The sequence below is a fragment of the Malus sylvestris genome, chromosome 12 (assembly GCF_916048215.2).
Source record: "Malus sylvestris chromosome 12, drMalSylv7.2, whole genome shotgun sequence".
In the NCBI taxonomy this organism is placed as follows: Eukaryota; Viridiplantae; Streptophyta; class Magnoliopsida; order Rosales; family Rosaceae; genus Malus; species Malus sylvestris.
The window spans coordinates 22,137,832-22,152,564 of NC_062271.1; the positions used below are offsets into that span (position 1 = coordinate 22,137,832).

General features: G+C 37.2%; 1 protein-coding gene and 1 pseudogene across 1 annotated transcript; both read right to left on the minus strand.

The window, feature by feature from the left end:
- Nucleotides 1-5,252: 5,252 nt before the first annotated feature.
- LOC126592253 (uncharacterized) lies at nt 5,253-6,416 on the minus strand. Its single transcript, XM_050257975.1, has 2 exons — nt 5,603-6,416; nt 5,253-5,407 (listed from the first exon to the last, which is right to left on the minus strand). The coding sequence occupies exons 1-2, from the start codon at nt 6,414-6,416 to the stop codon at nt 5,253-5,255; spliced, it is 969 nt and encodes a 322-aa protein (XP_050113932.1).
- A 1,002-nt stretch (nt 6,417-7,418) lies between these two features.
- LOC126592254 (receptor-like protein 33) lies at nt 7,419-13,323 on the minus strand (annotated as a pseudogene).
- Nucleotides 13,324-14,733: the final 1,410 nt, after the last annotated feature.

Sequence of the window (14,733 nt, forward strand, 5' to 3'; positions counted from 1 at the left end):
TGGTTTTGCTAAACAGAAATTTGATGAAGCATATGGCACTGCCTGGCACTGTGTGGTGGACAAAAACTTTGGGTCCTGCGTCACACATTTGAGTGGAAGTTTTATTTTCTTCCATGTGGAGACGAGGAATTTCCTCGTATTCAAGGATTGCATATTGAAAGCCCAGAAACTGATGCGTAAAATCAACTGGTACCATGACAAGTTGGAACTCCGCAATTGCTAGTTGTTTTTCGATTCAAGAACGAAATCAAATCTTATCGAACTAGGGTAACTTCACACAAGTCCAAATTGTTAGAATCTATAGAGACTATGATCTCTGTTGTAAGGAATGAAGCGAAAATGGAGATGAAAAGTTTCTGGAAAATCTCAGAGAGTTGCAGAGAGGATATTCACACAGAGCAAAAAATTGCTTCATTCATTCACACTCATACAAGGCATGTGCGAGAATAAAACCGTTGGGAGGAGAGAGAGATTCTCTCTTACAAAGTTCAATCTCCACCATTCATGTAATCTATCCTACAAGATAGCTACAAAGTGGCAACACACACTACTATTACTAAGATTACATCTCAACTGTCCAATTGGAATATAATCCAATTGCTCACATTTAAATCTGAAATACTAAAGGTTATGCTAATATTTCTCTAGCACAAACACTTATATTCCAACACTCCCTTCTAAGTGTTGTGCTGAGATTACTCCAAGCTTCTTTCTCAGGTATTTGAAACGATCTCTGGTCAATGCCTTGGTAAGGATATCTGCAACTTGCTCCTCAGTCTTGTAGTACAGTAGATCAATCTTCCCATCTTGTAATGCATCTCGAATGAAGTGAAATCGTCTGTTTATGTGCCTTGTCTTATGATGATGCACAGGATTCTTGGTTATGGCTATAACAGATGTATTATCACATAGAATTGTTGCAGGCTCAACCTGTTCTTCACCAAAATCTGAGAGAACAAATCTCAACCAGATTGCTTATGCAGTGGCTTCTGCTGCACTGACATATTTAGCCTTTGCAGTGGATAGTGCAACACTGCTTTTCTTGATTGATGCCCACGAAAATACACCTGAACCAAGGTTAAATGCTTATCCAGATGTGCTTTTCATATCATCATCACTCCCTGACCAATCACTATCACAGTAGCCAATAAGCATTGCTTCCTTCCCTTTCTCATATGCTATACCATAATCAAGAGTGCCTTGAATGTACCTATGTACTTTCTTGGCAGTTCCCATATGTTTTCTAGTAGGACCATGCATAAATCTAGCTAACAGACTTGCTGCAAACATGATGTCTGGCCTTGTTGTAGTCAAATATAGCAAACTCCCAACTATCTATCTATATAGACTTTCATCAACTTGTTTACTTCCATCCATCTTAAGATAGTTTTTCATTCACTGCAAGAGGGGTAGCAATTGATTTACAATCTTTGAAACCAAACTTATCCAGCAATGTCTTTGCATACTTCTTATGGTGCAAGAAGATGTAAGAATCAGTTTGTATCACACCTAAACCCAAGAAGTGATGCAACAACCCAAGATCAGTCATTTCATACTGCCTAATCATCTCAGTTTTGAACTCCATCATCAATTTGTTTGAACTTCCAGTTGATGCGATGAAAGTTAAGCACTCAAATTAAACCCTCATTTGACAATTGTAGTATATGTATAAGTAGGGGTCGTTCTAAACCGGGGATTATGAGGGCTTGCTAAAACCTCTAAACTGACTTCAAAAACATAAAAACAAAGGTAAAAACGTTTGAAAAGACTCAAGGAACTCAAAACAAGTTAAAAAGACTCAAAACTGCCCAAAAACATAAATTGGGCAGATTTGGAACACTTTGAAATAAGAAAGTAAAAGGGGGGGTTTTGTTTTGGATGAATTTGAAACAAACAAGCAAGTTATAAAACTAGGCGGATTATAAAATGAATTTGAGAAATAAAATGATGGATTGATTAGTTAGAGGTCCGTTCTTCACACATGACACACTTGTACATGAATCGATTTCCAATTGCTTTTCAATAAACTATGATGCTCAACACCCCAGATTAACGGTGATGCACAAATTAACCCTCAGATTCCTTTACTCATTGAATTGGATGAATGCATGCGACAACCCTAATCATTCTCTAAAAGTCCCCTATATGAATGCATAATAGAGATACAATCAAAGATCATTACGTTCCATGAAAATCATAAGTGTTGATGAGGCAATTGTAACTATGAATGCATGATACCTTTGCCAAGAATTCAATTAACGCGATTGTGACAAGCAACCTTCACTACTCATGAATATAAACTTGTAACGATTAGGTGAAACTCATTTATATTCTAGCATCTAATTCATGCATGAAAACTAAGTATGCATCCTTAATAAACATACAAGAATTAGTTATGAAGAAAATAGATAATTGAATTGCAATCACAACTTATCAAATCACAATTGGACAACTTATAAAATCACAATTGGAAGAAATCAATTCATATCTTAAGCATGTTCATGGCTTCAAACTTCCCCCTAACTAAATAGGGGTTTAGCCACTCATAGTTGCAACAAAATCAGAAAATAACAAAGTAAACATTGAAAGCAAGAATGAAGTACACCTAAAAAGCTCCAATCTTCAAGCTTGAAACGCCAAGGACCTTCTTCTTCACCACCTTGTTGCGGCACAAGTGTCTAATGATGTGTATGGATATATGGAAGGGTCATGAATGTATTTAGGTTGGATGGAGGTCATGGCAAAAGGGAGAAAGATGGCTAAAAATGTGTTTGTGATGTAGTGTAGTGTGTAGTGTTCTTCCCTTCACTCCCTATTTATAGAAGCTCCAAAGCAAAGAATCACTCAAGTGGCTTCAATAAACAATACAAACAAAGGCCAAAATGATGCAAAACGGCTAGTTTACATGCTCTTTTATCATTGTGTCTTGCCTTTAACAAAAGGCAATCATTCCTCTCTTGCCAATTCAACTCCTTTGTAGCTGTCCATGTGCCTTCATTCTTCAATTTCTGATGCATTTGCCTTGTATTCCATTCCCTTTCCACATGTACTAGCTGGTAGACAACTTTCACACACATGTTTTGCATCATTTCATCTTGCAAACATCAACTTTCGGCCACTTTACACCTCTACACACATGCTATGCATCATTTCAGCTTGCAATTATGTTACAACTTGTAAAGCAATCCAACAAATGACATCTTTCACTTCTTTTCCTTTCAAATTGTTCCTTAAGTGTATGTATCTGCACACTTCCACACTTCAACTTCATTATTCAGATTTTTGCATGTGTTGAAACCCTTTTTAAAACCCCAAAAACGTCCATCCAACTTGCTCCATATGCATGCAATCCATTTTAGCCCAAAATTGCTCCAAAATGCACCAAAATGCACTTTCTTGCCAACTTTGTTATTAGGACCTACAAACACACGAAAATAGCTTAAAACACTCTTATAAGCAATAACTAGCTAAGTAAATGCAAGAAAACATATTAACTAAGTCGCATAAATATGCTCCTATCACCGGTGTAGATGATATCATCCACATATAGAGAAACAATGAGTATTCCACTTTCAGCAGTCTTCACATATAATGTTGCTTTACTGGGACTTCTTTGAAAACCAGCCTTAGTGAAATAGGAGTTGATTTCTTCATACCAAGCTCTTGGAGCTTGCTTAAGACCATATAATGCCTTCTTAAGTCTGTAAACTTCATCTTCCTTGTTCTTAATCACAAATCCAGGGGGTGATCAAAATATACCTCTTCATGTAATACTCCATTCAAAAATGTTGACTTCACATCTAATTGAAATAGTCTCCACCCTTTCTGTGCAGCTAAAGCAACCAATGTTCTAATTATATCAAGCCTAGCAACTGGTGCAAAAGTTTCATTGAAGTCTATTCCAGGCTTTTGAGAGTAACCCTTTGCAACTAGTCTTGCTTTGTTTTACTACACTGAGCCATCAAGATTCATCTTGGTTTTGTAAACCCATTTGACACCAATTAATGGTTTATCAGATAGTCTACTAACCAACTCTCAAGTATTGTTCTTCTCTATCATTTCAATTTCATTCTCCATTGTTTTCTACCATGATTCATCCTTGACAGCTTCTTCAAATGTTTCAGGTTCAATGATGCACAAATTGCATCTTTCATACACTTTTGCAATGCTTTTATATTTCAGTGGAGTGTGGTCAACATCCTGTAAACCTGAACTGCCACTATCTCTTGCAGCACCAATTTCAACAAGTACTTCTTCAATATTTTCTGGTGTCTCACCATCACCTTCTGAAATCTCAGTTTGAGTCAGACTTGATTCACTAGTTTTCTTTTCTTTCTTAGTAAACATATCAATAAGTGGAATTGAGATACCGCATTCTTTTTGTGCCTTCCAATCCCAACTTGCTTCCTCATTGAATACTACATCTTTGGAAATAACAAATTTTCCAGATTCAATGTTATAAACCTTGTAGCCTTTCTCACAGCTTCCATACCCCAGAAACACATATCTTGTGCTAGCCAAATCAAGCTTCTGTCTTTGTTGTTCTGGAACATGTGCATAGCACAGAGAACCAAACACCCTTAAATGCTTAATTCCTGGCTTTCTTCCACTATAGGCTTCGAATGGAGTTTTCTTGTCCAAAGCCTTAGTTGGACACCTATTTAGGACATATACTGCAGTGTTAACTACCTCAGCCCAAAACTCCAATGGTATCTTCTTCTCAAACATCATACACTTAGCCATCTCCACAATGGTCTTGTTCTTCCTTTCAGCCACTCTATTCTACTGTGGTGAGTGTACCAATTCCAGTGGAATAGTGGCTCGACTTATTGTCTCTCTTGGAAAATGCAATGTTTCTCAAGAGTACACCCCTCACACACTTCATTGGTGTTCTTGATTTCTGGCAATCCAAGCACCATTTCTTTCTCCTGTAGTAGCCTCAAACTATTGACATTCAGATGCCCCATTCTTCTATGCCAAATCAAAGTTGACTTACTCACACTTGTTCATAATGCAAAATGAAAATTTGTTTGAAGTTTCAAAGGAAAACTTATGTTTCCTCTCATTGGCACCTTAGCAACCAGATTAGAGAGATAGCAGTCATCATAAATCTCAGCCTTATTATCTCTAAAAATTAGAAAGTATCCATGTTCCATCATCTGTCCCACACTGAGAAAATTCTCCTTAAGACCAGAGACTAGCATTACTTCTTTGATATACCTCGTTCCCATCTTAGTGTCAACCACCAAACTTCATTTTCCAATAACATCAACCAATTGTCCTGTCCCCATTTCTACTTTTGTAGTTATGCTTCTATCAATATCAACTATCACATCTTCTCTGCCAGTCATATGTTTACTACAGCCACTGTCCACATACCATACATCTTCCATGGACTTCTTATCAACTGCATTATTAACATAGAACATGGTTGGTGTAGGAAGAACCTAAGTTGCATAATTCAGCTGCTGAACATTTTTCTTGTTGTTGCAGTCCCTTGCAATATGCCTTATTTTTCCCCAACAGTGACACTTAGGTTTACCTTTAAGAAAACATTATCCATAATGATACTTATCATAATGCCTGTAAGGGTTTCTACCACCTTCTGCAGCTGCAATTTGCTTCCCAGATTGGTAAATAGGCTTTTGATCCCACTTTTTAAATTTTGGTTTCCAATTCTTTTGGTATCGATTCCCTTGATTCCCATAAGCATTGACAGGTTTGGGGTTCACACTAAGACTTGCAAATGCTCTCTCAGTCTTATTCTCATTATGTCTCTCTAATCTCTGTGCAAAACTTTTCAACGAGGCAACTACCTCTTGGACCTCAATCACATCTATATCCCTTGAGTGTTCAATTACAAAACATATAGGATCATACACGGAAGGTAAACTAATCAACATTTTCTGCACAATTCTCTCTCTAGACAATTCCTCTCCATAACTTCTCATTTGATTTATCAGATCAAACAATTTTGTAAGATAAGCAGGCAAAGACTCATCATCTCTCATTCTAGTATATTCAAATTCTCTACAAAGACTTTGTAATATGACACTTCTAACCTGTTTGTCACCATGGAATTCTTGCATCAAGATATCCCAAGCTCCCTTAGAGGTTTCTTCGTGAGAGATCCGAGGGAAAATCTCATCAGAAACTGCTCCTTGAATCAACCCCAACACCTTGGCATCTTTCATGAGCTTCTCCGAGAGAGATGCAGCATCACTTGATCCCTCATTCTCCTTCTTCTTTTCATTAGATTCATCAGCTCCCTTCGAATTTGAGCACTCTACTCCTTTTTCAACAAACTCCCATAACCCATAAGATTTGAATATAGTCTTCATCCTTATGCTCCAGAATTCATAATTCTTGCCGTTGAAGATCGGTGCTCTTATCTCACCACCTCCAGACCCTGCCATGTTAGACACAGATCTCGCAAGCAATTTCTTCAAATTTCAACTCGTTTCCTTCACAGATTCAATCGCCCAATGTTAAGCGACCAAACCTGGCTCTAAGGCCATGTTAGAATCTATATAGAGACTATGATCTCTATTGTAAGGAATGAAGCGAAAATGGAGATGAAAGGTTTCTGGAAAATCTCAGAGAGTTGCAAAGAGGATATTCACACAGAACAAAAAATTGCTTCATTCATTCACACTCAGCACACAAGGCATGTGCGAGAATAAAACCGTTGGGGGGAGAGAGAGAGATTCTCTCTTACAAAGTTCAATCTCCACAATTCATGTAATCTACCCTATAAGATAACTACAAGTGGCAACACACACTACTATTACTTAGATTACATCTTAGCTGTTCAATTGGAATATAATCCAATGGCTCACATTTAAATCTGAAATAATAAAGGTTATGCTAATATCACAAGCACTTATATTCCAACACAAATCAACAATAGTCAGTTTCATGCCTTAACTATTTTAGTGTTCAGCTACAGCTGGCGGCACAAATCATGCCTTGCCGTTTGCCATTCTATTTATTTATTTATTTTCAATTTATGGATTCAGAAACTTTATTTAGCCAAAACATCCTGTTAAATTGAACTTAAATGCAAAGTCCAAACTAAGATACAAAAAATTGTACAATTTGTGAGCATTCCCTCTTAAGATAAGAATCAGGAAAATAATTCCGTTATGTTACCTTAACAGAAATTTGATTGAAAAATTGTTATGACCGCGATTCCTTTTCGTCTAGAGACCGTAGATATTACCAATATTTCAAGCATATTTTGATGTCATAAATGTCAAGTATGCACTTCACACTGGGAGATTCTGCTCATGTTTCTTGATACCACTCCAAGCAGCTTCAACAAGGGAAAACCAGGTCTTCCCGTAACGATATAGATTTACAACTCGATAAAAGAGATTATTATCAAACTTCGAACCCGCTCTCTTGCCACGCTTTCACTAACTCACGTGAGCTGGGTTCAGAACGTTGTGAGACAGTTCGGTCCATATCCTTGTATCTCCAGTCCGATTGCAAACCAGAGAGAACCAAACCAGGCTTTTGCAAACCAGCAGCCTAAAAAGCTCCTGATAGAATTCGAAAGCTGCCTGTCAACAAAGTATACGGAAAAGTTCTTCGTCTGGCAATAGAATTCGAAAAATGCTCCATCACTTGAAAATGGTTATATCATAAAATTTCAAGATCTATAAGTCACTGAAATTGTTTGCAAATAGCTAAAAAATTGTTTGGTCCAAGGAGTAATTCTCTAAAAAGCATAAGAGAATGTTCATGTTCTTATTATTCTTATTAGATAATTACTGTTGGTCAAGTTACCCGATTCCACAAAAATCTCATCATTTGATACTTGCCGCAAACAGAAAAGTTGATCAACACAGCAATCTGTCCTCTGCGGTAAGCTAGAAGCACCTCGGCGGGGCAAATGATAGATGTTTTGGAGTTCCAGCTCAGTCCAATTCCAGAGAACATAAAAGAATCATCTGAGCAATTTGTAAGGAATATGACCTGAAAATAGACAAACTGACCAAGAACTCAAAAGAATCAAAATATGCATTAAGCAGTAGCCTCACGACTCATGAGCTTAACAAGTCTTCTTGCATTGCTGGCGAGGACAAGGTCTTCTGCATCCCAAGGACAAGATACAACAAATATATGTTTGCTGATCTAAACCTCAGGATGCAGATTACCCAATCCTAACCCGATATCGAGTATCGACTCTAGGGAAGAACACGGAGAAGAAAGTAAATGTAGTTCAAAGGAGAAGCTGGTTGGTAGCAAGGAGGTGTGAGGCTACTCTGCATGATGGAGTTCTGTATTTATAATGGTTCTTAAAGTGAGCAGATATATATTCTGCAAGTATATTTATAGGTTAAAATAGGCAATGGAGCTCCATGATAGGACCTTATAAAAAGATGATCTTCTATAAGAAATTATAACCTTTCAAAGAAAATGATGTTTCTTCCTTGACTGCTTTTTCAGGAGGATTAGAGGGTCTTTTAAAAGATTCTCAACATTTTTTTCTTTTTTCAGATTTTTATCAACTTAGGGAATAGAAACCCAAAAGTGGTGAAGTATTACAGTATTACAGTATTCAAGTGATATTCTAGTCTAATCTAAACTACAGGGAGGGGAATTCGAACTTAGGTGCAGATAGTGAAGCATACTGCTCGACCCAACTTGCTAAGCCAAGGCATGCATCTTATGGTTCTAATTTCCAAAAACTTTTCGCTTACACTTTACACCAACTCATCGTGAGCATTCCTTAGCTAGCCCTCTCCTTCAAGGCCGATGAAACGAAAAGAAAAGCAGTACCACATTTACATACATGTTGCAGCAGATTTCAAGGTCTCAATCAGCTTTTGGCAGCAGCAAATATTATTCCTTTAGCTACTGAAATGTGCCTTATTATCCCCCAGCAAATATTAAATGTGCCCTTTATCTTTTAAATCTTGGCTAGATTACTAAATATGGCCTACTTTCACTGTGCGGGATATTTGTCCTTTTATGTATTGATACTGTTTAAAACTGCATTAACACGTATGTACGTTTTGTATGAATAATTATCAATTTCATATCTGCTGTCATAGCTGGATTAAATACAAACGTTAGTAATATTAGTTTTTATCTGGCTCAGTTGCCTGCAAATTGCCTGACTGGAAATGGATGGACCATACCTTAGGCCAAAAGTAAGGCTAAAATTGTTAGCAAGTCACGGTCAAGGTCCCTCCTGAAAGATGACAGAAGGTGCTAAATTGGTCACCTTTTTGTACAAGAATCTGAAACCGCAACTTATGATAGGAGCTTCCTTCAAACTCTTTGGTGATGATATGTATGGAGTTTTATATGCATATATTCAGCATTTTGCTAGGACCATGAAAATGTTACCGAACATCCACCTTTATTTACTGAAGTGAACTTCGATAAGCACGGTCGGCAATTCCAGAAAAACCCCAAACCCGACTGGCCGACTCACATGAAACTGAAACATTAAGATGGCGCGATTCGAAACTTATCATGCAATGCCATGTGGTAAAAGGTAACACATGAGGCAACGCGTGATTTCTTAGTGTTTATGTTTCATGTCAGTCTCTCGCTTTTATAAGGCTTCCATGCACCTAAGCCACCACGTTGTTTGTTTCACAAGTCAATTGTGGGTAATGGTTTCAAAACCCGCAGCAAAGCGTGAGCAAATTTTCTAGTTCTCATCAAAACTTTCAAACCCAGGACCGTTCTGTTTTTAAATTAATTGTACATAAGATATAAATCTCACATTAAGAATGTTGATTTCTTTACCAACAAGGCAACAGTAAAGATTAAACATACGAAAGAACATCGTAATTAAATTATTAAATAATACTAAGTAGTAAAAAGGTTGAAATTATAGATCATTATTATATAATATGGTTGAAGGTATGAGAGCTAAGTTTTTGAGATATTTCTTTGGTAAAATAGCACAAACACTTAATAAACACAGACGAAATATACTGTCAACAAGTAGCCAAGTAAGGAAGAATCGACAAGTAGGCTCTAGCAGAGGAGGCTTATGAAGGTTCTATCCCATCTGCTGGAACTTCACACGTCATAATACAAAACATTTCAAAGAGAAAATGTGACTGCTGAGCACGGTGTATTATTCTTCGAAATCACTTCAATGCGTTCACCTTTGGTGTATGTGAACATGTCTTCGATGAGGACCAAATCTTTCCTCCAGCTGAGGGAATATCTTAACAAGGATTTTATACATAGTTTTGTAATACCATTTACTCCATCTCTTGCACAACACCAGTGATCCAGTATCAGTTCCAAAGCCAACAAATCCAACTTCAGCACTAATCAGATCCCAATCAATTCCGTGTGCAGAATTTGAATGTTTTCCTTCTAATGTTGGTGACAACCTTGCTGATCCGTCATCTATGTTACCTAGCGATAATGGTGGCCCATATAATCCTTCATTGCCTGCGAAAGAATCTGCTGAAAAAGATTGAATCTGAGTGCCGGTTGGAATCTTCCCGACTAGTCGATTGTTAGAGAGATTCAGGAATGAGAGGAAATTAAGTTTGGATAACTCTGATGGAATTGTTCCGCTCAATCTGTTGTTCGAAAGGTCTAAGGACTCAAGATGTCGTAGGTTACCTACGCATGATGGGATTGCGCCTGTGAAAGCATTGTTGGAAAAGTTGAGGCTAAAGAGTGATTTCAGCACTACCAATTCCTCAGGTATTGATCCACTAAACTTGTTGCATGAGATGTCAAGGTAGCAGCTGTAAACAGTTAGAATCTTTACCAATTCCATTTCCAGACCTTTATTGGTAATCATTATAGAATCCTGATAATATACCTGATCTAACTTTTGAACTTGAAATCAAAGGTGAGTCATCTTTGACACGGCATCATCTTCTTCATCCATCAGTGCTTTCATGGTTTTCAAACCAAATGATGGTAATTTGCCAGTGAAATTGTTGTCAGCTACGTCAAAAATTGGAAGCTTTGGCCAGGAAGCATTGGGCTTGAAGCTGTTGCAATCAACGCCACCATAAAATTTGTTGGAACGCAAGATAAGCACACGCAAGCTGGATATGCTTTTCAATAAGCACGGAAAGACATCTGTTATCTGAGTGTTTCCCAGGTTTAACACCTCTAACATTCTGCAATTGACTAGAGACTTTGGGAACTGACCACCGATCACATTGCCATTGAGGTCTAGACTTTGTAGACTACATCGCTCAGGAAAATTATCAGGAAGAGTGCCAGAAAGTTTGTTTCCCCTTAAATTAAGTACTGCAAGATACCTGTTCCTTGTAGTTAAGCACTGGGGAATCATGCCACTTAACAAATTATTGGACAAATCAAGAACTTGAAGATATGTTGCACGACATACTGATGCTGGAATGATCCCGTGGAAGTGATTGCTTTCAAGAGAGAAGAACACAGTGTACATAAGGAAATCACCAATGTCAGCCGGAATGCTAGAGCTGAAATTATTTCTTGAGTAATCCAGATAAGTGGCCAATCGTGGAAACATTGGAATTGGTCCCTTAAGCTGGTTGGAATGAAGGTCAAGCACAGACAAATTAGAAGTGATATTGAGGAAAGGACCTTCTAGAGTTACCAGAGAGTTGCAAGAAAGATTAAGTTGACTAAGACTACTCAACTTCCAAATCAAGTTGGGTATTTCACCATGAATCTGGTTTGAGGAAAGGTCCAAAGTGCTTAATTTTGATTGACTTCTCAAGAAATCTGGAAATGTTCTCAACTTTCCAAAAGACAATTTCAATGTCGTAAGTTGAGGAAAGGAAGAATGAGAGGAATTAGTATCGGCATAAGTAATCAACAAGCTGTTGTATGACAGATCAAGACTCCAAAGATTTTTTAGTTGTTGAAGTTCATTAAGTGGAAAGGATCCACTGAAGTTGTTTGTGTAAGAACTATATCACAGATCATAGATATGCCAGTAAGTTACCAATACTCCAACAATCGAACTGAATGACAAAACTATAAACTCGAATATAAAACCAATGAAAAACATACCTGCAGAACTTGAACTCGAAGAAGCCATAGCAGCTTCACAACCAAACAATCTTCTCCTCTTTAGCAAAACTAGAAAACTCTCTGAATAATAGGTATTCAATACAAGATGAGCCGTGACTTTGCAAGAGCAGTGATTGAGGTTATATACAACATTAATCCAACTCATTCTCCTATTAGAATTAGTGTTGAACTCCAAAGCAAAACCTTTTCACACAATGAGTGTACAAGATCAATTAGTGTAGGATCCAAAACCTTTTCACAAAGGAACACTAAAAGCACTCATAATCCTACAAGAAATAGGATTCATACGAACACCTTATCAAGACTTTTCCATTCAAGAATTCATCCAATAGCTAATCCTCTAACATGCTTCATACTCACAATCTAATATTCTCCCACTTGAGTATGAAGACACAATGATTAACAAATGAATCATGGAAGTAATCACCAAGTCCAGAATAAAGCTTTCATCTTCGCATTCAAACTTGCCCATGCATATCAAAATATGGAACTCTCGGACTCTATCTACACAATCTCAGACCTCATCCAAGAATCACAACATATCCAAATCTGCATTTTGCAATTATACGAAAACAATTACAATAATGCCAATACTCATTACTCCAACTCATTTAAGCCAATTTCAACTCAATCATAGTCTCAATCTCAGCCTTAATGACAAGAACCATTCAAAACAGAACAGTACACTAAACAGTTCCAAAGTATACTTAGTGAAACCACAACTGATTTACTAGCAAACTCAAACTATTTTATTGCAATACTATCTTTTTGAAACAATTAATCACAAAATGGAAAAATTGAATACAGATAAAAACTAAAAACAAAAGTTAGGCTGGAAAGCTAACTAAGAAAAGATACCAGCACATCATAACTAACCTATCTTGAGAAATCTTCAACTACAACAACATTAACAACACTGCAGCTTTAAAACAATCTCAAATTTGCTCACTCCCACTTATCAAAAGCTTCTAAAACTCCCATTCTAGTGACATGTGCTTTAAACACATTGTTTGGCAAGGCTTTAGTAAGAGGATCAGCAATCATCTTTTCAATAGACAAATATAGAATTTCGATCTCTCCTTTCTTCACCATTTCTCTGACTTTAAGAAACTTCACATCCATCAGTCTTGAAGCTGAAGTTCTCTTGTTGTTCTTGGAGAAAAACACAGCAGCATTATTGTCACAAAACATCTTTAAAGGTCTTTTAACCGAGTCAACAATTCTCATCTCAACAACAAAATTTCTTAACCATACTGCCTGTTTCATTCCTTCAAAACACGCAACGAATTCAGCCTCCATTGTAGAAGTAGACGTTATTGTTTACTTAGCAATTTTCCAGGAGATAGCACCACCATTTAGCATAAAGATGTAACCCCCAGTTGATTTCCTCTCATCTACATCCTAAGCAAGATCCAAATCTGTAAACCCAACCAATTCTAAAGTATCATCTCTGCCATAAACTAACTGATAAGCTTTTGTTCTCTGCATGTATCTTAACACTTTCTTTGCAGTCACCAAATGAGATTCTCCTGGATTTGATTGAAACCTTCCTAACATTCCAACAATGAATGCTAAGTCAGGCCTTGTACAAATGTTAGCATACATAATGCTTCCAACTAATGAGGCATAAGGCTTCAACTTCATCAATTCGACCTCATTCTCATTCTTGGGACATTGATTTCTAGAAAACTTGTCACCTTTATTAACTGGAACATCTGCCTTATTTCATTTCTCCTTATTAAATTTGTTCAATACCCTTTCAATGTATCCCTTTTGAGACAGCCCCAGAAGCTTTCTTTTTCTGTCTCTTGTTATTTCAATCCCTAGAACATAATGTGCTTCCCCTAAATCCTTCATTTCAAAATTGGTACTCAAAACAATCTTGGTCTTTCGAAGTAATTGCATATTAGAACTTGCAAGCAGAATATCGTCAACGTACAAGACCAGAAAGATGAACTTTGATCCTTTGTGTTTTAAATATATGCAATCATCCATCTTATTCTCAACAAAACCATGAGCAGTAACTACCTGATCAAATTTAAGAAACCACTACCTAGATGCCTGTTGAAGTCCATAAATCGACTTATTCAGTTTGCAAACCATATTCTCTTTCCCCTTTTCAACAAATCCAGGAGGTTGCACCATGTTTATGTCTTCCTCTAGATCACCATTCAAAAGGCAGTTTTAACATCCATCTAGTGTAGCTCCAAATCAAAATGAGATGTCAAAGCCATGATGATCCTCATAGAATCTTTGGAAGAAACAAGTGAAAACGTGTCATTGTAATCAAGCCCCTCTCTCTGACTGAAGCCTTTGGCTACTAACCGAGCCTTGTATATCTCAATTCTCCCTGCAGCATCTCTTTTAGTTTTGTAAACCCACTTGCAACCGATTGGTTTAACATTTGAAGTAGAGTTCACAAGGGTCCAGACCTTCTTCTTGGTCATGGAATCCAACTCTTCCTCCATTGCTTGCTTCCATAATGCAACTTGAGGACATTGAATTGCTTGTTGACAGGTAACTGGATCATCTATGTCACCTATGTCGAATTCAGCCTCTTGGAGATAGACATAATCAGCTAGAATAGCTGGTTTCTTGACTCTACTTGACTTCCTCAGATTCAATTGATCACTCACATGGCATGTATCTCCCTCAATATTAGAACTTTGAGCATTTAATGATATATCTCGTGTATAAGAAGCATCCTCA

Coding starts and splice junctions, on each gene's coding strand:
- LOC126592253 (XM_050257975.1), bottom strand. CDS start 6,416: ATGGCAGGGTCTGGAGGTGGTGAGATAAGAGCACCGATCTTCAACGGC. Junction 5,408..5,602: donor GCAAATTGCAGCTGCAGAAG/GTGGTAGAAACC, acceptor TTAATAATGCAG/TTGATAAGAAGTCCATGGAA.